The 25845-nt window shown below is 42.4% G+C and overlaps 1 protein-coding gene across 2 annotated transcripts; it reads right to left on the bottom strand.

Annotated features, from left to right (window-relative positions):
• Positions 1-1077: 1077 nt before the first annotated feature.
• LIN7C (lin-7 homolog C, crumbs cell polarity complex component) lies at positions 1078-25029 on the bottom strand. 2 transcript variants are annotated; one of them, XM_050955537.1, is made up of 6 exons: positions 24964-25029; positions 16291-16331; positions 11479-11597; positions 9824-9895; positions 9285-9494; positions 1078-3866 (listed from the first exon to the last, which is right to left on the bottom strand). In XM_050955537.1, exons 2-6 carry the CDS (start codon positions 16313-16315, stop codon positions 3711-3713), a joined length of 582 nt encoding a protein of 193 aa, XP_050811494.1. In that variant the 5' UTR covers positions 16316-16331; positions 24964-25029; the 3' UTR covers positions 1078-3710. The 2 variants fall into 2 exon arrangements, with proteins under 2 accessions (XP_050811494.1, XP_050811493.1); XM_050955536.1 differs by lacking the exon at positions 16291-16331 and having other exon boundaries at positions 24964-25023.
• Between the last annotated feature and the right edge of the window lie 816 nt (positions 25030-25845).

Raw genomic sequence — 25845 nt, 5'->3', positions numbered from 1 at the left:
TCTCATAAAAGGCAGGCTTTCTGAGTTTGTTATTCTAGAACAGCCAAAGCCAAATGTTGGCTATGAATTACAATATTACTTTAATAGTAACCTAACTTACATTAAACTGAAAAGGTTACTTTTAGTCTTGGTTGGTCAGAGGAAACAAAAACAGCATCTCCTGTCCACATTTTATTATGGATCACTGTGATAGTAATGGATACGTAGATAGATCAGTGAGCACTTAATTTAACTCCACTTCTGGAATGTTATGACAGTTCACAAATGGTGGACTTAGAGAAGCTATTTTAGCTATTAAGTCTATTTTTCAGATTACAGGCTGCATGACTGAAACATGACAACAGGAATAAAGTGATAAAGAAATATTTATTCAGGAAGTACAATTGACTACAGAATACTTTTGATCTTTCAGCAATCTTCCCCCATTTTTATCTTGTAACTGTGTTAATCTATGTCCCAATCATGTTATTTTGCTGTTCAGATGAAGGCATTATCTTCTCTATTAGTGGCTAGAACGTCAATGATACAAATGAAAATTAAGGACTTGTGTATTTATTTGAATACATAATCTAGTCTAGTAAAAAACAATATCTTTTAATATTGATAAGCTTGGACACTAAAAATCAGCATTTTGTTCAGTACTGAAGTGTTATATCGCAAGCCAGGCATATTTTAAAAGAAGTTGATGACCTTACACAGCAGTCATAGTAATTCAGGTACTCATCTGAGACAGATGGCAGTACCTCCATAATCACAGAAATTTTTCACTAGTCTTTCTATTAATTCCAGACAGACTGCAAAATAAGGAAAAAAAGTGAGACCCTCAAACCCAACCCAATCAGCTGTTAAGAGAGCAGACCAAAATGTAAACTTGATAGGATTAACTTCCATATATGCATTTTCATTTGCATAGCCATATGCATCTGATATGAATACGCTCAGCTCCATGAGTGATTCTGAACTGCCAGCCACAGCAAGTGAGATTTTGAATAGCCAGTCACAACATACTCTTTTGTAAGATTCACTGAAAGTAGAGTAGCAAATGAGAAAGCAAAAAAAAATCTACACACAAAAATGTGTAATTCCACCTTTTTATTTTCTGTGTTCCTAAAATCAAGGGCCTCTCAACAGGTGCATAACATCATCCACAGAAATTACATCCATCCTTAACTCATGATGGTGTGCCCAAGTATTGCACGTGTAGGGACTGTGTACTAACACAGTGCAACCCCTGCACCTACTCAGTAATAAGTAAAGAATGTAAGTTTCTTGGTGACTTTTAACTCATCCTTACTTTAAAAATTACAGAGAGCTTTCAGACCATGCAAGAGGACAGACTGCTAATGTAATAATGGCAATTTTAGAACAAAAAAACAGGTAATTTCAATTGTTTTTTTTATTAACCCGACCCCCAACACACACACATGTATGCCAAGCTTCAACCCAAAGAGTTTTGGAACAGCTGATTTACTGAATTCAAAAGCCATAGTTTATAATGGAAATGCTAATGCATTTACCTATAGCAGCTCTAGCTACACTAAAGTAAATATTTCTTTAGGGTAACAAAACACATTGCTTTACCCAGTAACACAAAGTATACGAGTTTTATAATACATATTATTGTCTTTACTTGTACTCATACTTCTCTTTTATATATAAAGCTCTAAAAACAATTCTCTACTATTTTACAATTAAATTAAAGCATTTCCATGATTGGCCTAACTACTGATTTTGGTCTAAATATTTTAAACATTAATCATTCCATAAAAATATACAGTTCAGAACATGGTCCCACCAGTAAGAAGCAGCCTTCTGAAACAGGCTAACAATACTCAACCATGTAATTCAGTGCTCAATATCATCTAATTGATAAATATTCATATTGCATTTCAGACTCTACTCTCAAAAATCTTTAACATATTATCTTTACAGTCTTACAATGCTTACAAACATCCAGAAAGGGTTCACATTTCTAACTTGCTTGTAGCAACCATGCAAGTGTTATTACTTATACACTGGGCCAGCTACACATAAACTTCATGCCATCATTTTTAAATTTTTAACCTTTTACCATCTTTCATACAGTAGAATTAAGTTTACAACTGACTTAATGTTATTCCATGTGAACACAGATTAGAAATGAGCCAGACACTCAGAACTGCACTTTTCAGTTTAAGCGTCTAAGAACTAACTTGTTTATAGTCAGTAGGATGCACTTAAAGCTGCCTTTCAATTGAACAGACACCCAGTATACTGTCAAGCTACGTCTAGATGTATACTAAGAGGTGAAGTCATTACATAAAAGGGCACAATCCAGAACTTGGTAGATTCCAAGAATTATGTAGCTGTTCAAAATTGTAATACTCTCAACTGTGCTTAAAAATAACACTGCACCGCAACCGAGAGTGTCATTAGTCACTTCACATCTGGAGGCATCTGATCTGCAGATTTCCTCGTTCCTACCCCAAAGCAGGTAACACCAAATTCTCTATTCATGGTATATTATGATATTGCTCATTTTGAACTAGAAACCAGAAGAATCAGATTTCTCCAGATTAGAAGTAGCTAATAATAAATCAAATTTTGTTAAAATACGATGTTATCAGTATTTTTCTTCTTTTGGAATCTTACAGACAATTTTGTGAGGTTTGTTAACTTTTGCAGGTCACTATAGCTGTCAACCAGGATATCCCACACCATTGTTTAGTTTCACAAAAGGGAAAATCATTATTAATTTAGGTATTAACTACCCCCAACCCTGTGTGACTCATCTCTATAAATGAAAGGATTGAAATAGGACGAATTCAAATCCCAGTTAGGACAAATACCTTTTAAAACAAGAAGTGGAAAAGTCAGGGAAATACATATGAAATTCCTTCTGCATTGCATTAAATATATTGTTCTTTTTTCTGAATATGAATAGACATGGATGCAATCAACATGAACAGCAATCAATATACAACTTCTCTCTAACTGCTCAAAAATTAGTATAAAATAATATAAATTATAGGAATGATTGTTCCAGATTTTTAGATGTCAGTTATTAAAAAATCATTTATAAGTGAATGTTCATTGTAGATTATTTACAGAAGAGGTAACAAAATTTCCAAGTTAACATTTATCATAGTGAGGTATGACCTAGCACATATGTAAAAACAATGCACTCATCAAAAATTACAAAATCCAGTACTTATTACCAACTACACAATAAGTCATGATTAGCTTTACGTAGCTGATGTACAGTATGCTTTTAAGAAGAAAAGTGCCAAAAGCTTCATAGGTAAAAGTCTTTGATTTTTTTAATCATTAAGCACAAAAATTTTTTGAAGACTTTCATCAATTTTAAAATAATGCCAAATGAAAATCTTTAGAAAAAAAATGTTACAAAAGTAGAAGTACATCTTATCAAAAATGCATTTTAAAAAAGTCTATAAATTTTTCTTGACAGTTAAAGATTTTATTTGCAAAAGATCTGTAAGAACAACTGGATAGAAATGCTCATGTAAACTTTTTTCAAGAAGCATTTGGGTGTTTTAAAACTAAGTGATGTTAATAATAGGGAAGGCATTTATAAAATTGCAAATAGATTTTTTTCCCCCCAAAGGATAGCATCTTTTATAGTTTAGGGCAGTTAATGTTGTTAGGTCACAAATCAAACTGTTAACTGTAAAACCGAATATAATTTTCTCCATGAATTATAGTGTACAGTATTAGTTCTGTTGTCTGCGTTTTGCCGATCTCATTTTTTCAAATCGTGACTCCATCTCTTCCAGGACCTTTGGTGTGTAACGTACAACTAACTTAACCTTTCCTTGAGCTGCTTTCAGCAGTTCTACTGCTTTTTCATGGTGTTCTCCTTCAACGCTCTGTAAAGCATAAACCATTAAATATTACATTAGCAAAGAACACAAGTGTTGCAGAAGATTCTTCAGCTCCTTTGTTACACAAAAAAACTCCATTATAATAAAAAACTAGAAGTATGGCAGGTTTGAAACTATAATGCAAGGGGTGCTATCACCCAGTTGAAGACCTGAAGCTTCAGCAAGTCATCAAACATATGGTGATAGCAGACTTTGTGTTTTCTTTTCTAACTAGCGTAAAAAAAACATGTGGAAATGAGTGCCAAGCAACTAATTTATCGTGGGAGTGAGGGACCAAGCAGACATACTGAGAATCACTAGAGTTTATGTTTTACACACACAATAAGTACAATAAGAGAAACATTTTAAAACATGGTCATTTAGGTTTTAAAGTCTACATATAATAGAATTTACAAAATTTTCCCTCCAGACAAATAGTATTTAGCAACTTCTCCCCACCACTGCATCTGTTATAAGATCCAGGCATATGTTTTATCATCAGTCAGCAAAAGTTATTTCTCCCAACTTTATTATAGTTATCAAACACAATGACATTACTATCCCAAGCCTACCTCCCACTGCTGCTATTAGAAGCTAGAAGGCAGGTGGTGTACCTGTTGATTGGAGGGTTTCCCCGTTAACTATAAAGTTACTTACAAAAAGAAAGACAACAGTTAAAAAAAAAAACAAGTTATTTCTCTTCTATCAAATTTAGAAAATGTGATTGGATATTTTCATTTTTTGTTTTTCAGTTGGGTGCACAAGTTGTTCTCTTTTAAAAATGGCATGAGAGATTTGAAAAAAATCAACTGAAAAATAGTATGTGAGATTGCTTACAGTTTCTAAACTATGTCTATACAAATATATTTGAATTCTGTTGTAAACAAGACATACTAAATGTTACTAGTATAAAAATTCTGGAAAGACCATTAATATCTTTTAATGGACAAAAGTCTAATTTTCAAAATATTCTCTATTAGCTAGGTTCTGGCAAAGGCATAAACATTAAAGCCTTTGCAACAATACACTGAAGCTTGTAAGTGCTATGTGTGACAGATATTGCAGCCACCTGCACTGTCTTTGGTGAGCAGATTGTATTAAATTTATTAATGTTTTATGTATCATTGTGAGCCAAAGACCGTATGCAACTCTATGAGGAGAGGGTTACCACAGGTCCTTCAGGAACTAAAAGCAATTGGGGGTGGGTGGGTGATTACTACACTTCCTGAGATTGTAAACAGTCCCAGAGAAGTACTAATCCCTAGGGTGGTTTGCATATATTGATCCACGCTGTATTTTTCCAGACACTAAGAAACAAAGAAAGGCCTTTTGGTATAAATGGATGAGCTTGAACTGACTTGGGGTCTTCTTTTTGATTCAACAAACAGGCAGGAACTTGGATCCAGGGGAACCTCAATCCTTGGATTGAAAGGTTGGAAATACTTCGGTCTACTAGGGCTCCATAAGACAGATGAGCAATTCCTAGTATCTTCAGTGTGGGGTTTAAAACTACACCTCTACCCCAATATAACACAAATTCGGACATAATGCGATAAAGCAGCGGGGAGTCACAGGCCCTTTAAAGTGCCACCCGAGCCCCGCTGCTTTACCTCATTCTATCCGAATTCATGTGGAGCCCTGGGCCCTTTAAATCACCTCCCGAGCCCTGCTGCCAGAGCTCCGGCGGTAATTTAAAGGGCCCAGGGCTCCCCACAGTGGCTGGAGCACTGGGCCCTTTAAATCACCGCTGGGGAAGCCGGCCAGCACGCTGTACCAGACCAAACCCACTATAACACAGTCTCACCTATAAGGTGGTGAGATTTTTTGGCTCCCGAGGACCATGTTATATCGGCGTAGAGGTGTATTTATTGTTGGGCTGGGTTTTTTAAATGTTTTCTCTGCAATGCTTTTGACTTAAGAATAAATGTACTTTTGTTTTGTTACAGTTGTGTGGTCACTGGTTAACAAAAAATAAAACAAAAAACCAAAGCAAAACAACACTGCCATTGTCCTCAGAGAGAAAGCACAGGGCAGAGCCTTAGGCAGACAGCTTGCTGGAGCTATCACAGTGTTGGGCAGGCAGCTGTACAGCCTAAAACGCCCTATCAGAAAGGAGAGAGCCATGAGTCTCCATCCAAGAAAGATGACTGGTGGGAACCTGAAAGGGTAAGTGGGCACCCTTGAGGGACCACGGATGGGGAATACAGGTGCAGTTACTCCTGAAACTGTGACACTAAGTTAATTCTGAATACAGTTATTAAAAACAAGTCTGCAGCATATTACATATATTAAGATGTTAAGAATGTGCTCAGAGGTATGAGGTTATTTCTTCATTTAAAATTGGTAACATAAAACCAATGTACTGTACATGTGCATGCACACACATCCCAGTTTTAGAGTAGCAGCCGTGTTAGTCTGTATCTGCAAAAAGAACAGGAGTACTTGTGGCACCTCAGAGACTAACAAATTTATTTCAGCATAAGCTTTCGTGGGCTACAGCTCACTTCTTCGGATGCATAGAATGGAACACACAGACAGAAGATATTTATACAAACAGAGAACATGAAAAGGTGGAAGTACACATAACCAACTGGAAGAGGCCAATCAATTGAGATGAGCTATCATCAGCAGGAGAAAAAAAACCTTTGAAGTGATAATTGAGATGACCCATAGAAGGTGTGAGGAGAACTTAACATAGGGAAATAGATTCAATTAGTGTAATGACCCAATCATTCCCAGTCTCTATTTAAACCTAAGTTAATTGTATCTAATTTGCATATTAATTTGAGTTCAGCAGTCTCTCTTTGGAGTCTGTTTTTGACGTTTGTTTGTTACAAAATTGCCACCTTCAAGTCTGTCACTTAGTGGTTAGAGAGGTTGTTCTCTCACTGGTTTTTGAATGTTATGATTCCTGATGTCAAATTTGTGTAGAGACTGTCCGGTTTGGCCAATGTACATGGCAGAGGGGCACTGCTGGCACATGATGGCATATATCACGTTGATAGATGTGCAGGAGAACGAGCCCCTGATGGTGTGGCTGATGTGATTAGGTCCTATGATGGTGTCACTTGAATAGATATGTGGACAGAGCTGGCATCGGGCTTTGTTGCAAGGATAGGTTCCTGGGTTAGTGTTTATGTTGTACGGTGTGCGGTTGCTGGTGAGTATTTGCTTCAGGTTGGGAGGCTGTCTGTAAGCGCAGACTGGCCTGTCTCCCAAGATATGTGAGAATGAGGGATCATCTTTCAGGATAGGTTGTAGATCTTTGATGATGCGCTGGAGAGGTTTTAGTTGGGGGCTGTAGGTGATGGCTAGTGGCATTCTGTTATTTTCTTTGTTTGGCCTGTCCTGTAGTAGGTGGCTTCTGGGTACTCTTCTGGCTCTGTCAGTCTGTTTTTTCACTTCAGCAGGTGGGTACTGTAGTTTTAAGAATGCTTGATAGAGATCTTGTAAGTGTTTCTCTCTGTCTGAGGGATTGGAGCAAATGCGGTTGTATCTTAGAGCTTGGCTGTAGACAATGGATTGTGTGGTGTGTCCTGGATGGAAGCTGGAGGCATGCAGGTAAGTACAGCGGTCAGTGGGTTTCTGTTATAGGGTGGTATTTATGTGACCATCGCTTATTAGCACAGTAGTGTCTAGGAAATGGACCGCTTGTGTGGATTGGTCTAGGCTGAGTTTGATGGTGGGATGGAAACTGTTAGTCTCTAAGATGCCACAAGTACTCCTGTTCTTTATCTCAGTTTTATTTATTTTTATAAATATGTATTTAAATTTATGCCCACTGTCTGCTAAGCGGTTTTTTGTTTTTGTTTGTTTGTTTTTGGTGGGGTGTCTGTGGGTGAGAAAGGCAGAAGAAAGCCACTTGAGGCTTATCGATTCTGGTGCCAGTTCTATGCTTGTCTCAGTATATTTTAGAGCAACTTGGGAATTTCTATAAAGATACACTGGCTAGCCCAAGGAACCATGGTACCAGCACAGAACAGCTGGAGCACTTTGGCCAGGACCCCCTTCCATATGCTGGGGGCATAAGAGATGACTATGCCTGCTAGGGATATCCCAATATTGGGGACATCTGATAGCTCTCGAATTCCTTTGCATCACAAGAGTGGCTCTGGTTACAGATCACAGGATTGAATTAAAACCTACGTCATAAAATAAGGTTAGGTATGTACAAGTAGTTACTAGAGCCTGAATTTTAAGTAGTACATATAAATTAAGAGTTTTTGAAAGTACAATCAAAACTTGTCTAATTCACTCAAAGCTGTCTGAGAGCATCTGAGGAGCAAGTATTATTCTATAAAAATATACACCAAAATAATTAAAAAACCTTTTAGCAGTCTCCTTTTTCACCCAGAAGGCCACAAGATGGTATTTTATGTGTAGTGCCTTTTATGCATCTTCAGCCTAAATGGATGCTTAATTTAAAAAAAATCAGTGACTGAGTTAAAAATACATGCTCCTTTTTATAAGAAACTGGAGGAATGGTTTTTAAACTCTCAGCACTTAGGTGAAAAAAATCACAGTCCCTGCAAAAATTACTTTATACCTTGCACTTTGTCATAGTTTTCAGTCCCTAGCAGCATTTTTATCAGGACAATGACAACATCAAAGGACCGTCACATTATCTTGCCTTAGATTGAATGGTTTTGGTACTTACCTTACAAGATGCAAAAATTCACATTATTAAAAGTCTGCAACATCAGGGACACATGTAGCAGAACCACTTTAACACCACTGTAACTAGAGCTGAATGAATAATTGCTTTTTAGGTTTGGTGGCCAAACCAAAAAAATAATTGCAAACTAAAACTGATCCCCTCCCCCACCCCATTTTTCTTGCTGAAATGAAAAAAACTCTCTTTGGTCAGTTCAAAATGACATTTTGAATTGGTACAGGCTGATTCCTAACAGTCTGTCTGAAAACTTTCTGAATTTTTTTTCCCCAGTTTTTATTCAGCAGAGATATTCACTGAATTTGACCCCAATTTTCGAATAGTTTTGGTTGCACCAAAACAGCTTTTTTCAGCAAATTTACTATTTGTTGAAAAAAATATGCCCATCTGTAACTGTAAAACTATTTCATAAGGTAATAATACAGTTTGCTTCAAAATAGAGTACTTAACATTTGGCCTTATTTATCCTCCCATGCTCTGAAATATTGCCTCAGGTAATGGTATACTTGTATTAACATTTAGTGAATTCATGTACAATAGCAAAGCGTAGTCCAAGAACTCTGGTCATACTCAAGTTTTTGTCCAATATCCTAGTCTTGCTAATTATGAATCAACTGCAAACAGGAGGATGAGATTTCTATCACTTTGCCAACACTAAAAAAAGGCACCAGGCTTTTGCAGACTACAGTCTCTGTACACCCTCACGTGGACACAAGTAGTTACTACAACTGAAAGTTAAAGCCAATTCCTACCACTCCGTTTACAGAAAGAAGCTGGTCTCCACGTTTCAGTCCCCCATGTCTATCAGCTATACCGCCTGGGATAATTCGAGAGATATAGATTGGAGAGTTTTGCTCTTTGCCTCCCATAATGTTGAATCCAAGACCTTCTTCTGTTTTTGGCAGTTCAACAACTCTGGGATGTGAATGACCTTCGCTGGCAGCAAATGCAGCAACTGTGGCCTATAAGAAACAAAACTATTTATTTTTTCTTAAAAGCAGAACCTTAGAAAGTCTCCATCTCTTATAGTCAGAGGTGGGTAAGCATTTGAAAAGGTTTTTGAGACAGACAATGAAGTAAAAATAATGTGTATCCTAGGTACCAACATCAGAATTCGAAAACTAAGGGGCATTTTGAATTAAATAAGAACAAATGTCATTGGAAATAACAAGTCTTTCATCTCTTGTTCATACAACTGACAGATTAACAGGTCAGATCAGAAGGAGACATCTAGATCACCCTTTCTGTGACAAACTATTACATTCTATTCTAGTTATAGTAAGACTTTTACCTTTGCTGTAGCATTAGCTCTCACTTCTGGGCTACTGCTGATGTCCACAGTTTCATATACGTGCTCATATACCTTTAGGACAAAGTTATTTAGTAGGTACATAATTTAATGGGAAAAATGAATAGATACGTTTTCTGCTTAGATGGTGTGACAAATAATCTACTGTGTTAAATGTGTGACAAGAGATCAATACTTCTGCTACTACTCTCAAAATTGCATTTCCTAATTTACAGAGAGAAAGGGTATGTGCCTGAAAGAGAACAAATCTGCCCTTTTGGAAAGACACCTCAAGCTGAGGCCATGTCTATACATAAAGCACTGTAATGGCACAGCTGTGCTGCTGCAGCATGTCTCGCGAAGACACAGTATGCTGCCAGGAGAGCTGTCCCATCGGCATAAAAAATCCACCTTTGCAAGCAGCAGAAGCTCTCCTGCAGATATAGTGCTGTGCACACAAGCACTTATGTCAGTAAAAGCAGCAAAGAATCCTGTGGCACCTTATAGACTAACAGATGTATTGGAGCATGAACTTTCGTGGGTATTCACTCACGAAAGCTCATGCTCCAATATGTCTGTTAGTCTATAAGGTGCCACAGGACTCTTTGCAGCTTTTACAGATCCAGACTAACATGGCTACCCCTCTGATACTGATGTCAGTGTAATTTATGCCACTCAGGGTGGAATATTCACACTCCCGAATGACAAGTTTTGTAGATATAGGTTGTAGCATAGACATAGCCTGAGACAGGACTGAGACAGTAAGTCATACCTTCCCCTGGGTCTACTGAATGGGCTATTCAAGCACGGTGAATATCACTGCTATCACCGAAACCAAAAGTGATAGTTGGATCTGCAACTACTCCCACCCACACACCTGGAAGAACCATTCTGAGTGCAGGTAAGGGATTGAGAACCCTGGAGAGATGCTAATTAATGCTAGAACAGAATGTTAATCATAAGGCGGAGACAGAAAAGCGTGTCAGCTTGTCTTCATTACTAAAAAGAGATGCATTTTACCTCAGAGTAACTAATGCGCATGAGCTATCTCATAACAATACTGTGAAGACAAGACACTTTTGTTTTACTGCAAAGTAAACTCACAGAGGTCAAACTCTAGTGAGTTTACCTTGTGGTAAAAAAGTGTCTTGTCTTCACTGTGGCTTTACCTTGTGATAGCTCACGTGTTAGTTACCCTGAGGTAAAAAACACGGCCTCCTCCCCACCCACTCCCCCCTCCTTTTTTTTTTTTGGTAGTGAAGACAAGCCCTCACTTGCACTTTAGGGTACAGGTGCTTGTAGCTGACAGGAAAGTCAGACCCTCAAGTTCTCTCTCCAAGAAAGGTGTGAATTGTTAACTGGCTTTCTGTAACCTAAGATAATATATCCTTATCTAGGTTATTCAGGGGCAAAATTTAAATCTAAGTATGTTAAGACAATTGTTCGTTTTGTTTTAAATCCTTTCCTACTTTTTTTTTTTAATAAAGAATTAAGCCCGAAAGTTTGCAGATAATAGATTTGAGGTCAGATTAAAAAGTAATTCAAAACAAACTCTTGTAACAGCTAGCTTTGTTCCTGCTCAGCAGGTGCAACAGTACATATTAGAAGCAGGCATATATCTGGTATTTTTGGTTGCTGTTTATGCCAGGTTAACTTACCTCTCTCACAGCATTACAGAACTCACTTTGAAGGACCCTTTGCAAAGCCTGTAGTTTTTGTGGTGGTACTTCTCCACTCCTCTGTAATTTTTCCAGCAACTCAATAGCTCTGCAGATGTCTGGGGAAAGACAGAATATTGATATGATGAACACCTGACTTTTACTCAGAGAATGTTCTTTTAGTGCATTCATGCACACACATATACACCACTTTGTGAGAATTAAGTATACTTACATGCGTTTCCTTTAACACAATCACTAAATACTACTGAGAAGACACCAGTTAATGCATCAACATCCAGGCCCTCCCTCCAATGACTCCTTGCATATCTCATCTTCAAGATCCTCATACGTTGAAATCTACTTGTCCCTCTGATCCTTTGAATCCGTTCCTAGTTGCCTGTACCACTTTCCACGCCTCATCAATGTGTGCTTTTTATGGTCCCTGTCTCATTCTCCATTCTACTTTGTTTAAAATCAACATTGATCAACATCAGCATTCACACATGGAATGAGGAAGGGGACTACACAGGGTAGAAAAAAAAGAATTGAGTAGAGGGGCTGGTATGGGTATACTGGGTAACAGTGCACACAGTTTCGGTTACCCTGATGATTTATCCACCCTCCACCAGTGGGGAGACCCACTGCCAACATAGCTTCCCAGTCACTGCATATCCAGTAATTCTGGCTTCCTTGCCTTCCTGGCTCTACCTGCCTCCCCAGTTACAGCCCCTACCAACCTCTGAGTCTTGTTGCCTCTATGCCTCCCTTCTCTCCATATTTACCCACTGTGACAGAATCTACCTGCGTTCACACCCTCCATACTATTATAATATTTTTTGTACAAGGCATGTCTTGTAAGGTATCATTTGAAAACTCATAATTTGCTGGTCAGTATCATCCTGATAAAATGTGTGTGCAACATTGTATATAAAGTTATAAGATTTTCCTGTATGATATTAACACGTTCCAACCCCCATAGCCCTTCCTAAACTAAGGTTAGCAAACAGGTCTATCCTAAACAAAGGAATGTGTACTCTGCTTAATTTGCATTTAAGTAGTAAACAGAGTCATTGGTCAGAGAGGGAAACACTCAAATGGGTGAGAAAAAAAGCAGCAGGGAACGTCCTTCCACATAGATTCTCTATCTCTGAGTGCTCAGCTGAAAATGTTTTTCAAGAGGGGGACAAGTACCCAAAGGCACCCCTCTGTCTCCCTGCCCATGACATGCACAGTACCTGAAGTGAAAAAGGAAGCCAGTGCTGGACTCTGGACAGAGTTTGGTTAGCAAGACTGCTGAAAGCACACAGTGAGAAACTTTGCTTGAATCTGAAATAGCTTGTTAAGGTAGGTATTAAGATGTTTTACTATCTTTATTTTTCTTGTAACCATTTCTGGCTTTTATGTCTCAGTACTTGTATTCTTTCTTAGTAGTTAATAAACATGTTTTATCTAATCCAGTGTGTTCAAGCTGAAGTGCCCGGGTAACACCATTTGGGGTGACAAGTTATGTGCATATTATTCCCTTAAAGGAATAATGGACTTACAATATTTTGTACTCTCTGGGAGACGGCCGGGCAGTACAGGACAGATTTCTGGTGGAAATCTGAGACTGGGATATGTTTGGATGACCCTGCAGCATAAGCAAGGCTGGTGAGAGTAAAAAGTGTAACCAAGTGTGGTTGGCAGGCTGCAATTACACGTAGATGCTCAGGGTGTGGCTTGCAAGCTAGAAGGCTATTTGTAAGTGGCCCAGGTGAGAGCTACTACACCAAGGCATTGTAAGGCACCCAAGGTTCCAGGGCAGGAGTAACACAACTGCTCATTAGTCTGGGCTGTACCCTGGTATGTCACATCCACCCATCTCATCTATGATAAATATTGGCAATGGAAGTTCCTGTCTGGCAGATCTGAGATCAACTGTGAAAAACTACCAGGGCTTTGCTAGATGGAGAAATTACTTGCGTTGCAGAGCTACAAGTTTCACCTGCCAGACAACTTTGTACAAGCTTCCCTCACTACTTGCCTACATTTTTAAGGCTGAGACTTGGTCAGAGGTGGCCAAGAGAATCTTACAGGAAAATTGCCTGAAAAAGCAAAGCTCATTGCTCTGCTTATTTTAAGTGGTGGAACCACCTATGGATTTTCTGAGGAGAGTCCTGGTCCAACTGACTGGGAGCACAGCTGACTAAGCTTAAACACTTCATAGGAAGCAGGTATGGACAGAGGAAGGGAAAGCAGCTAAGGTCTGTTACTGGGCGACACTGGCCCTTTAAGAGGGAGTAGGGCCAAAGCTGTGACTCATCAGCTCACTTCAACTGGGTTTAAAATGCTGATGAGTCAAAGCTGCCCGAGAGCACTGAGAGAGAGAGAGAGAGAGAGAGAGAAGGGCAGGTGAGAGCTGTCTGAGGAGGAACAGAGACCTAGGAGAGAGAAGCAGCAGCAGAAGAGAGCTGGTAGAAAGCCATTAAGAAGAGCAAGAAGTTGATGTTAAGGACTGACCAGAGCTATGGAAAACCTGTCAAGTTAAAGGAGAGCTTGTGCAGAGGATCCTAGGAAGAACCACCAGCCTGGTTAGGAGAAGCTGAGCCCAAAACAAGAGTTGATGCTGGAGAGTGCATCTCAGAGCAGGAATAGGACTCATAAGCAGAGAGGCCTGGGTGTTTGGAACACTGTGGGAAGAACTCCTTGCAGCAGGCTTGAGTGGAGGACTGCAGCAAGCTCAGCTCAGAATATTCCCTGAGCTGGGGTACGACTCTCAGACAGGGAAGCTTGGCTGAGTGAAAGTGTGGAGAGTTCTTTTGCAGGAGCCCTGACTCAGGGCTATGGACGAGACTTATGGGAGAGAAGCAGATCTTGGAACTCTCAGGCAGAAGGCCTGGAGAGCAGGGCCCTGGAACAGCAGCTGAATGAACCATGATGAAGTGGTTACTGACTCTCAGATGGGTGACCTGGGAATCATGACATTTGAATGGGACTGAAGAGCTGCTGGACTGCAACCTTCTTTTACTTCAGGGTTTCGGAAGGATGGTTTTATCATGAATTCTGTGGACTATTCACTAGGGACAGAGACAGATAAAAATAGCTCTCTCCCCTTTCTGGGGACAAGATGCTATACAAAGCAATTGTTACATGGGAGAAACAGAGAAATTTAAAAAAATAAATAGGAAAAGGAAAAAAGATTCAAGTGGCAGCAGACACTTAACAAGTTTGTGATTGCTTTCACAGAATGCATACACCCTTCCAGTTTTACAAGTACCATGGGCGGCAAAGATCAGAAGTTTTTCCTCGTGCAAATCCACATATACAGTACATTACAGCTTTATTTATAAACTGTTAATTCAACCACAAATGCAATAACTTTTGCACAGACTTAAAGGAATTTAGTTATAGGGTATGTCTACATCTACAATTTTGCAGCGCTGGTTGTTACAGCTGTATTAGTACAGCTGTATAGGGCCAGCGCTGCAGAGTGGCCACACTTACAGCAACCAGCGCTGCAAGTGGTGTTAGATGTGGCCACACTGCAGCACTGTTGGGCGGCTTCAAGGGGGGTTCGGGAAACGCGAGAGCAAACCGGGGAAGGAGACCAGCTTCCCCGCGGTTTGCTCTCGCGTTCCCCGAACCCCCCTGCAAACCGCAGGGAAGGAGACCTGCTTGCTCGGGGGTTCGGGGAACGCGAGAGCAAACCGGGGAAGGAGACCAGCTTCCCCGCGGTTTGCTCTCGCGTTCCCCGAACCCCCCTGCAAACCGCAGGGAAGGAGACCTGCTTGCACGGGGGTTCGGGGAATGTGAGAGCAAACCGGGGAAGGAGACCAGCTTCCCCGCGGTTTGCTTTCGCGTTCCCCAAACCCCCCTGCAAATGGCAGGGAAGGAGACCTGCTTGCTCGGGGGTTCGGGGAATGCGAGAGCAAACCGCAGGGAAGGAGATCTGCTTGCTCGGGGGTTCGGGGAACGCGAGAGCAAACCGCAGGGAAGGAGACCTGCTTGCTCGGGGGTTCGGGGAACGCGAGAGCAAACCGGGGAAGGAGACCTGCTTGATTACCAGAGAGGCTTCCTCAGGTTTGCTGGGATACCTGCTTATTCCACGGAGGTCAAGAAAAGCACTGGTAAGTGTCTACACTTGATTACCAGCGCTGGATCACCAGCGCTGGATCCTCTACACCCGAGACAAAACGGGAGTACGGCCAGCGCTGCAAACAGGGAGTTGCAGCGCTGGTGATGCCCTGCAGATGTGTACACCTCCTAAGTTGCAGCGCTGTAACCCCCTCACCAGCACTGCAACTTTGTGATGTAGACAAGCCCATAGGGAGAAATTAGGCAGAGAATGATAAAACTGACTTTTAAGCATAGCTCCATTTTTTCCAAACAAAGCTTACACAGCATAGTGTGAAAGAGTACCTGGAAAGTTAGATTATTTTCTTTGTGACACTGGCAGACCAGAGGCCAGCTCTTGCCAAGGATTTAGGCCGCAGCTGAGCACTGACAAAGTCATTGCTGGAAACCAGTTCAGCTCACCTGCGTATGATTAAGTTGAGTATTGGACTCATAACTATCTGTCTGGACTTTATGAATTACTAGTAAATTGCTAAATGTATTAATCCTACTTATAATGTCTGTATCCTGTGCTATAAGGTAATACTTAAAGTATTCGCTATATAGTTCAGAACATAACCCACCAAACAAGAAAAAACTTCACCTAGTACTAAAGCCCTATGAAAGATATTTCCTCTTGCCCATAAGGAAGGACTATCAAAACTAAATGGGCCATTGTGGAACATCACAACACAAAATTTTGCTAAGTGTTCTTACACAGGCTAGGTGCAAAAGGGCTCATCCCATCATCTTGAATTCTGGAAGAAGGAAAAAAAGATAGTGAACAAGAAAATTTGTCATCTCTTTGCTGTTTGAATTCTGACAGGGCTGGAGCTAGGAAACAGATGCAGAGATCCCACATGGTCAACCTGGGTTAGCCCTAATAGACATTCAGTGCTGACAAATTGGTACAACTGTGTCACCTTTTGGAACCGTAGATGGTAACTAATTTGTGTATATGTGTGTGTGTGTGTGTGTGTGTGATATATATATATATATATTTGCCTGCATTAACCTGTAAATAATTCATTTCTTTTTCCTGGTCAATAAATCCTTAGTTTGGCTATAAGCAGTTGTCTTCGGTGTGATATCTAAGGTACCTATTAACCTGGGATAAATGACTCATCTCTGGGGAGTGGAAGCAACCTGAATCTTTTGTGATCTTGGTGCATGCCAACCAACTATCATTAAATACAGCTTGCCTGGGTGACAAGATAGACTGGAGTGCCCAAGGAGACTGTTTGCGACTCCATGGTAGGACTGTTATAACACTTCAGGGATTCATATTTGTTACTGGGTTGGTGAAATCTAATTATTCCTGGGGGAACTGTGCACCAAAAAATTAAAAAATTCTGTGCACAAGTTAAAATCTGCAAATTTTATTTGTCAAAATAATACTACATCATCAGACCAGTTTCAATTATTTTGCTAATTTATTTCAAAATACCTGTCAGCAAAAATGTCTGTAACAATACAGACACACACAAAAGTTCCCTCAGAGTAGAGAGCTAAAGAAACCCCTATGACAACCCAGTTCCTATTTCTCTGCTCCCACCCAGCCCAGACACTCATGAACCTGATGAAAGGGCTTTTGCTGTTTGTTTTTCCCAAAAAGCTCAGAAGATAGACTAGACAGTTTGGATCTTCTCTGATAAGGTATTCCACAGTCTAGGAGCTGGAACTGAGAATGCGTTGCCTCCAGCTCCCAGAAATTTCATCCTAGGAACTCAATTTCAATATCCCTCTGAATGCAATGGTGTTGGTCAATCACCAAAAGGCAATCTTTGAAGGACCTTGGCCTGAGCCCAAAGAGCATTTCAAAGTTTAAACTAAGGATGCAAATAGGGAGCCAACAGAGGGTACAGGGCACTGATGTGATGTTATTTTGGTTGTAAGTTCCCCAAAAGAGTGGAGATGCCACACACTGTGTTATATAATGTGGAGTATGATTTAATTTATGGCTGTAGAATGCTCAGTACAGTCAGACAGTAATTTTGAGATCTAGGGTGTCTTTTAACTGTATTGCCCCAGAAGCAGCTCAAGCCTGGTTGAGCATAAATTTTGTACCATTATGATTATTTCATGAACTCAGATTCTAAGGCCAGAAGGGATCACTGTGATCATCTAGTTTCATCTCCTGTATAACACAGGCCATAGAACTACCCCCAAATAATTCCCAGAGCAGGGGTAAGTTGATTATTTGTTGTCAAGGTTCAAATTTCGTGGTCAAGTATAGTTAAGTTCCAAACTCCAGAGAAAAATAATAAAAAACAACAATAACGATAATGAGTAAATAAAAAGATTTTGGGTCAATTCAAAAGCATCTGGTAGTCCATATTTGGCCCACAGTCTTCCTACAGGTTCTAGGATATGGGTAGTCAATCTTTAGAAAAACATCCAATCTCAATTTGAAAATTGCCAGTGATGGAGAATCCACAACCCGTGGTAAATTGTTTTAATGGTTAATTACCCACACTTAATTCACACCTTATGTCTCGTCTTAATTTGTCTAGCTTCAATTTCTAGACATTGGATCATGTTATACCTTTCCCAGCTAACTGAAGAGTCCTCTATCATCACATTCCAGCTTCCCAGGTAGGTACTTAAAGTAAGCTACTTATAAATTAATTAAGTCACCCCTTAACTTTCTTTTTGTTAAACAGATTGAGCTCCTTGAACCATCATGACAAGGCATGTTTCCTAATCCTTTAATCATTCTTGTGGCTCTTCTCTAAATCCTCTCCAGTTTAACATAATCATTCTAGACTTGTGGACACCAGAATTGGACACAATATTCCAGCATGGGTCACAGCAGTGCCAAATAGGGAGTAAAACAATCTCTCTATTCTGACTTGAAATTCCCATGTTTATGCATGGAAAGAGTGCATTGGCCCTTGTGGCCAATAGTTATACAGGTGTAACTGGTATCCAGAGGGTGAATGCTGATATTTCAATATAAGCACTTTTATGCTGGCATATCTTTTTTCATACTAATACAGTTGATGCAGTGCAACTTGTGTATAGACAAGGCCTCAGTCCCAATCTCTCTCCCTAGTGCTCTGAAAAGGGAGTAAACTGAGCTAGGTCCATAACTGGAACAAGACGCCTTCCCCAGTGCAGCTATGTCTCCTCCACTCAGATCCTGTCCCATTCACTCCCACCCACCTGCATAAGGCTGAGGGGGTTGGGGAGATACAACAGTTCTATGGAGCCTTCCTGCACTGCTACCCATGATGTGGTTAACTGGGCACTTTGTGTCCCCTTGCACTGCCACACTAGGTATGCCCCAATTTGGCCCATTATTCAAAACAACAAGAGACGAAATTGGATATCAAATTGACTCAAGAGGGGCTCCAAGGAAAAAACCTCACACGCTTGGAGATAACGCCATTAAAAACAGTAAATTAAAATAATGTGACAAAACCAATGTGACACCAAACCCACAACACACTATTTAAAGGATGGATTTTATTTGCAGCAAGCAGATTTTCTGATTAATCACATGCACTTTAAAAGTGAATTTTTGTTGACTGTGGGAGGCACTAGACCAGGGATCAGCAACCTTTCAGAAGTGGTGTGACAAGTCTTCATTTATTCACTCTAATTTAAGGTTAAATGTGCCAGTAATACATTTTAACGTTTTTAGAAGGTCTCTTTCTATAAGTCTATAATATATAACTAAACTATTGTTGTATGTAAAGCAGGTAAGGTTTTTTAAATGTTTAAGAAGCTTCATTTAAAATTAAATTAAAATGCAGAGCCCCCTGGATCAGTGGCCAGGACCAGAGCCGACTCCAGCTTTTTTGCTGCCCTAAGTGGCGAAACGGGGGGGGGGGGGGGGGGGGGGGGCGGCAATCAGCGGGCACTTTGGCAGCAGATCATTCTTCTGTAGCAATTTGACGGCAGGTCCTTCACTCCCTCTCTTCCTTTTCGGCAGCAGCTCAAAGAGGAGGAGAGGGACTGAAGGACCTGTTGCCGAATTACCACCAAAAACCCAGACGTGCCGCCCCCCTTTCCACTGGCCGCTCCAAACACCTGCTTCCTTCGCTGGTGCCTTGAGCTGGCCCTGGCCAGGACCCAGGCAGTGTAAGTGCCACTGAAAATCAGCACACGTGCCATAGGTTGCCTACCCCTACACTAGACTGACAACCCTAGAGGCAAAGTTAACTAGAGCAGAGGTATATTAAAGACAGTAGCAGTGCAAGGTTCTCTACATATTTCTACTAGTGCCTCCACTCTGAAAGGTGTGAGAGGTTAGTCTCTCTCATCCTTGGCTTCCAGTGAAATTGCTAAAAAGGGTGTTGGCTGTGATTCAAGGAAGAGAAGAGATTTCTTCCATATTTGACTCTGTATGCAGTATTGTAGCCATGTTGGTCCCAGGATATTAGAGAGACAAGGTGGGTGAGAAAATATCTTTTTTTGGACCAACTTCTGTTGCTGAGAGGGACAAGCTTTTGAACTTTCACAGCTCTTTTTCAGGTCCCAAAGCTTGTCTCTCTCACCAACAGAAATTGATCCAATAAAACATATTCCCCTTACCCACCTTGTATCTCTAATATGTGCCTCTGGTTAGCAGATTTAGTCCCATTACTAGTAAATGTGTGGTAAATTTCTTAAACATTTCCCCACATTTCCTAGGTTACATACCAACTCCCTGTGATCAGTTTATTCCCTAAGGCCATGTCTACATCTAAAATTTTGCAGCGCTGGTTGTTACAGCTGTATTAGTGGTGGTTCGCGGAACGCGAGAGCAAACCGCGGCGAAGCTGGTCTCCTTCCCCGGTTTGCTCTCGCGTTCCTGGAACCACCCTGCAAACCGCAGGGACGGAGACCTGCTTGCTCGGGGTTCGGGGAACGCGAGAGCAAGCCGGGGAAGGAGACCAGCTTGATTACCAGAGGCTTCCTCAGGTATGCTGGGATACCTGCTTATTCCACGGAGGTCAAGAAAAGCACTGGTAAGTGTCTACACTTGATTACCAGCGCTGGATCACCAGCGCTGGATCCTCTACACCCGAGACAAAACGGGAGTACGGCCAGCGCTGCAAACAGGGAGTTGCAGCGCTGGTGGTGCCCTGCAGATGTGTACACCTCCTAAGTTGCAGCGCTGTAACTCCCTCACCAGCGCTGCAACTTTCTGATGTAGACAAGCCCTTAGCCTGATAATGATATCATTTAATTATCAAAAGTCAACACTACCACAATTAACAGAGGCTGGTTATTTCTGGAAATAATGTGGCCCTTCGGTATATGTCATATATGTACACACTATTATACTGTACTTTTTTTCCCTTCTTTTCTTAAGAGGCAAGGCCAAGATGCAAGAAAACATAAAATAGTTCTTTTGTTCCACTGATTTCTACTAGGTAACTTTGCATAGATTTCTTTGTTTTCATGGATAAAGCACAATGACAAGGTAATGAGGTGGGGGAGGATGCTGCCCCAGGTTTTACCAAGAGCAGCTAATCCCATTGCCAAAGCAGCAGCTCTAATTAGCAAGCTTTGGGGGAGGGGGACTGCAGAGCTGTGAAGTAGGAAGCAACTTACATATATCTCTATTTACAGACCTTTTCCCTCACACTACAGATGATTTATTTGTGGAGGAGGGAGAAGAGAAGAAAATCATCAGAAAGTTTCAACCGTTGCATTCTGAGGTAGACAACGTATTTGAACTAACAATATATGCATTCACACAAATATATTAACTTTAAGTTAGGACTGTGCATCTCATAAATACACACCAGTAAAAAGCAATTAAACAGGCTGTTAAGCCATCCACACTCCCACTCTTGGTACGTCTACACTACGGGATTATTCCGATTTTACATAAACCGGTTTTATAAAACAGATTGTATAAAGTCGAGTGCATGCGGCCACACTAAGCACATTAATTCGGCGGTGTGCATCCATGGTCTGAGGCTAGCGTCGATTTCCGGAGCGTTGCACTGTGGGTAGCTATTCCATAGTTCCCGCAGTCTCCCCTGCCCCTTAGAATTCTGGGTTGAGAGCCCAGTGGCTGATGGGGCAAAAATCATTGTCACAGGTGGTTCTGGGTAAAAGTATTCAGTCATTCCTTCCTCCGGGAAAGCAACGGCAGACAGTCATTTCATTCCCTTTTTCTCTGGATTGCCCTGGCAGACGCCATAGCACGGCAACCATGGAGCCCGTTCAGCCTTTTTTTTTTTTTTTTTTTTTATAGTCACCATGTGTGTACTGGATGCCGCGGACAGAGGCAATACTCCAGCGCTACACAGCTGCATTCATTTGCTTTTGCATGATAGCAGAGACGGTTATCAGTCGTTCTGTACCGTCTCCTGCCGGTGTAAATTGGCAATGAGATGACGGTTGTCTGTCCTTCTGTACTGTCTGCTGCTATCATGGGTGCCCCTGGCTGAGGTCGGCCGGGGGCGCAAAGGCAAAACTGGGAATGACTCCCCGAGTCAATCCCTCCTTTATGGTTTCTAAAAATAGAGTCAGTCCTGCCTAGAATTTGGGGCAAGTGTACTAGGGAACCAGTGTATCAGAGAGCACAGCTGCTGCATGTCAGATCCCGCAGAAATGATGAGCTACATGCCATTCACAGGGGATGCCCTTGCAACAACCCCACCCGTTGCTTCCCTCCTCCCGCTACTTTCCTGGGCTACCGTGGCAATGTCCCTGCCATTTGTGTCATGAAGTTATAAAGAATGCAGGAATAAGAAACAGTGACTTGTTAGTGAGATAAAATGGGGGGGAGTAAATTGACGAGCTATTCCCTGAACCACGCCGGACAATGTGTTTGAACCTACAGGCATTGGGAGCTCAGCCAAGAATGCAAATACTTTTTGGAGACTGCTGGGGACTGTGGGATAGCTGGAGTCCTAAGTACCCCCTCCCTCCCTCCATGAGCGTCCATTTGAGTCTCTGGCTTCCTGTTACGCTTGTCACGCAGCACTGTGTAGCCTGTAGATTTTTTTTTCCAAATGCTTTGGCATTTCATCTTCTGTAACAGAGCTTTGATAGAACAGATTTGTTTCCCCATACAGCGATCAGATCCAGTATCTCCTGTACAGTCCATGCTGGAGCTCTTTTTGGATCTGGGACTGCACTGCCACCCATGCTGATCAGAGCTCCACGCTGGGCAAACAGGAAATGAAAAATTTAATGGGGCTTTTCCTGTTTACCTGGCCACTGCATCCGAGTTCAGATTGCTGTCCAGAGCGGTCACAGTGGTGCACTGTGGGATACCGCCTGGAGGCCAATACCGTCGATTTGCGGCCACACTAACCCTAATCCGATACGGTAATACCGATTTTAGCGCTACTCCTCTCGTTGGGGAGGAGTACAGAAACCAATTTAAAGAGCCTTTTATATCGATATAAAGGGCCTCGTAGTGTGGACGGGTACAGCATTAAATCGGTTTAACGCTGCTAAAATCGGTTTAAACACGTAGTGTAGACCAGGCCTCATTTACTTTTCTCAACTTTAACTACCACCTTTCTCCAAATCCCACTGCATCCCAAACAATCAATATTCAGCCTAACACCAATCACTGATTATCCATTAATATGTTCAAAGACTTAACGTGGGGTTTACATATCTTTCAAAAACTGCACTGTATCTGTATGGGATTTTGTATTGGTGTGAGAGACATGGTGCTAGACTGAAAATAGTCATTAGAGAAGGGACTTGAACTTGAGTGTCTCATTTCAGGTGAGTACTCTAACCATTAGGCTACAAAGTCTCTCACACAGTGTCTCTCTCTTGTTGACTCAATGGCTAGTTAAGTATTTTCTACAAAGTTGAACAGTTTCAATAGGAGAGAATGAGAGCCTCACCCCAAAATTCACCATAGCCCAGTGGTTGGGGTACTCACGTGAGTTAGGAGAGATGGGTCAAGCCTGTGCTCTGACTTGGGGCTTTGAACCAGGTAACCCACATCCTGGGTGAGTGCTCTAAGCACTGGACTATTAGTATAAGGTGGTGTATGGGCAGCAGGACCAGCACCTTACCGGCTTCTATGATCCCACACTTAGGTTATGTCTACAATAGAGAGCTTACAGCTATACCAATGCAGCTGTGCTGCTGTAAGATCTCTCTTGTAGCCACTCTTATGTTGACAGGAGAGTGCTCTTCCATTGACATAATTAAACCACTCCAATGAGTGGTAATAGCTATGTTGGGGTGGGGGGAAGCTCTCTCCCCAACATAGCGCTGTCCACACTGGCGCTTCTAACAGGGTAACTTATGTTGCTCAGGGGCGTGTTTTTTTCCACATCCAAGCAACATAAATTATACCAACAAAAGTGGTAGTGTAGACATAGCCTTAGGTATTTAACTCTCCCTATGTACTGTATGGGCCTAGGCACCGAATTCCACTTAACAGCAGGGTGCCTATAAATCAGGTGCTGCAGTGCTCAGGTTGAATCCTAGCCTGGTTGGTCAGAATGAGTGGAAACAATATGAACTGGGGATGGGGAGTGGCAGGTGGGAGAGGGTAGGAGAGAATTACTTAAATCTGAAAAGTGCATAGATGGTTTATTACATTATGTAAATGCCTATTTCTTTGTTTAATGCCTCTTTCACCCATTCTGACAATCTAGCAAGTTTAACTCAAAGTTGAGAAGTTTTCTATGTAGAAAAATTCCTACTACCGCTATCCCTCATGAGAGGTGTGCAAAACACTATCCAGCAAGACACAAGTTCAGTATGGAACTGATGAGGAAATTCTAACAAAACTGTAAAGGGGGAAATTTTAAAAAAGTTTTTTTTCCCCTCACTGAAAACTAAACTACCAGACTGAGCCTTGCAGACATTCACTTAAGTTATGAAAGACAAAAGGAAAATCTGGGACTAAGAATTCTGATGAGTTTTACGTCTGATGCGTTATCATCAGCGAGATGAGACGGAATTAATTTCGTGCCTTGGGGATGCTTACAGGAACCGGGGCGGGGGGGTAGGGGAAAGAGATTAAAAATGCCAAGAGCCGTTTAAAATGTTTCTGCTGCCCCAGCCAGGACTTCGCCTCGAAGATGTACAAGGAAAACTCAAAGGCCCCGGGAGGGGCCGGCTCCGAGAGTGATGCGGCCACTGAAACGAGCACCAGAACTCGGGTCCCGCCGTCCATGCACAGGGAGACCCCAGTGCGCTCAAACCCTGGACCCGCCGGGCACCTCGGGGCTCGCCCCGCCCGGGAGTGTCACTGAACTGCCGCAGTCAGGAGGGCCGCGGGGGGAGGGGCCCACCTAGGGCTCCGCCCCGTCGAACCCCGACAGCCCAACGGCGCTGCCCGGCTCCGCTCCCAGTCAGGAGCGCGGGGAGCCGGGCAGAGCCCCGCACGCAGCTCCCGGCCGGGGGAGGAGGGGGAAGCGGCCGTTCTTTCCCGGGGAAACGGCGTCACCCTCGCGCGCTCACCTCGCTCCAGCCGCACAGGCTCCCCTAGCGCCGCCATCTTCTCCTCGCTCCTGCCCGCACCCGGAAGTGACGCGCGGAAGGCCAAGGCGCGCAGGGAGGGAGAGGGCGTTAGGGGGCGGGGTTGGTGGGCTCTCGGGGCTGGTTTCCCAGCTTGACCGTGTGCGTCCGTGTCCGCGCCCCGTGGGCCCCTCCCTGGCTTGGGTGCCCCAACCCCGGGTCCAGGCCCTGCGGCCGTGAGGGGTTCGCTCCCCGGAATCCATCCCAGTGCCGGGGCGGGCGGCCGGCTTCGCACCTGCGCCCCCCCAGCGCGTGCCCTGGGTGGTGCTGAGCGCAGGGCTGCGGGGGAGGCAGACGGTGCACGCTGCTGCCGTGCCAGTCCACCGCTGTGTCTCGGCCTAGGGCCCGTCCCCGCGTGCCATGCAGCCCAGCGCAGTGTGCTGTGTGTGTGCTGCTTGTCTGCCATCAATTTAATCTGTGTGGGGGGCAAGGGCCTTGTGTGATGCTTGTGTGTTGTTAAAATGAGCTAAGCAAGGGGTACAAGTAGGACAAACTCAGTGCGTGCCTTTACTTTTATGTAAGTGCGCGTGGGACTGCCCGGAGGGCACGTAGTTTCTATGTTGTTAATTTAATCTAAGTGCATTATTCTCTGTGTTTGATTTTTGCTTTGAAAGAATAGTTCTGTTCGCTGAAGGACCTTTTTCACACGAGCATGCTTTCAGTGCTGGGATTCATTATAAGGTTGTCACTCCTCTTACAATGAGGGAGGCTGCTGTGTGTGGTTCACGGAGCCGTTTAACATGAATGGAAATGGTTTGCATTTTGCAAGTGAACAACGTCAATGCTTATGGACGTGTTTTGAGTCAGAAAAAATGTTTTAGCAGC

The sequence above is a fragment of the Gopherus flavomarginatus genome, chromosome 5 (assembly GCF_025201925.1).
Source record: "Gopherus flavomarginatus isolate rGopFla2 chromosome 5, rGopFla2.mat.asm, whole genome shotgun sequence".
NCBI classification, from domain to species: domain Eukaryota; kingdom Metazoa; phylum Chordata; order Testudines; family Testudinidae; genus Gopherus; species Gopherus flavomarginatus.
This window is presented reverse-complemented; position numbering and strand designations above follow the sequence as displayed.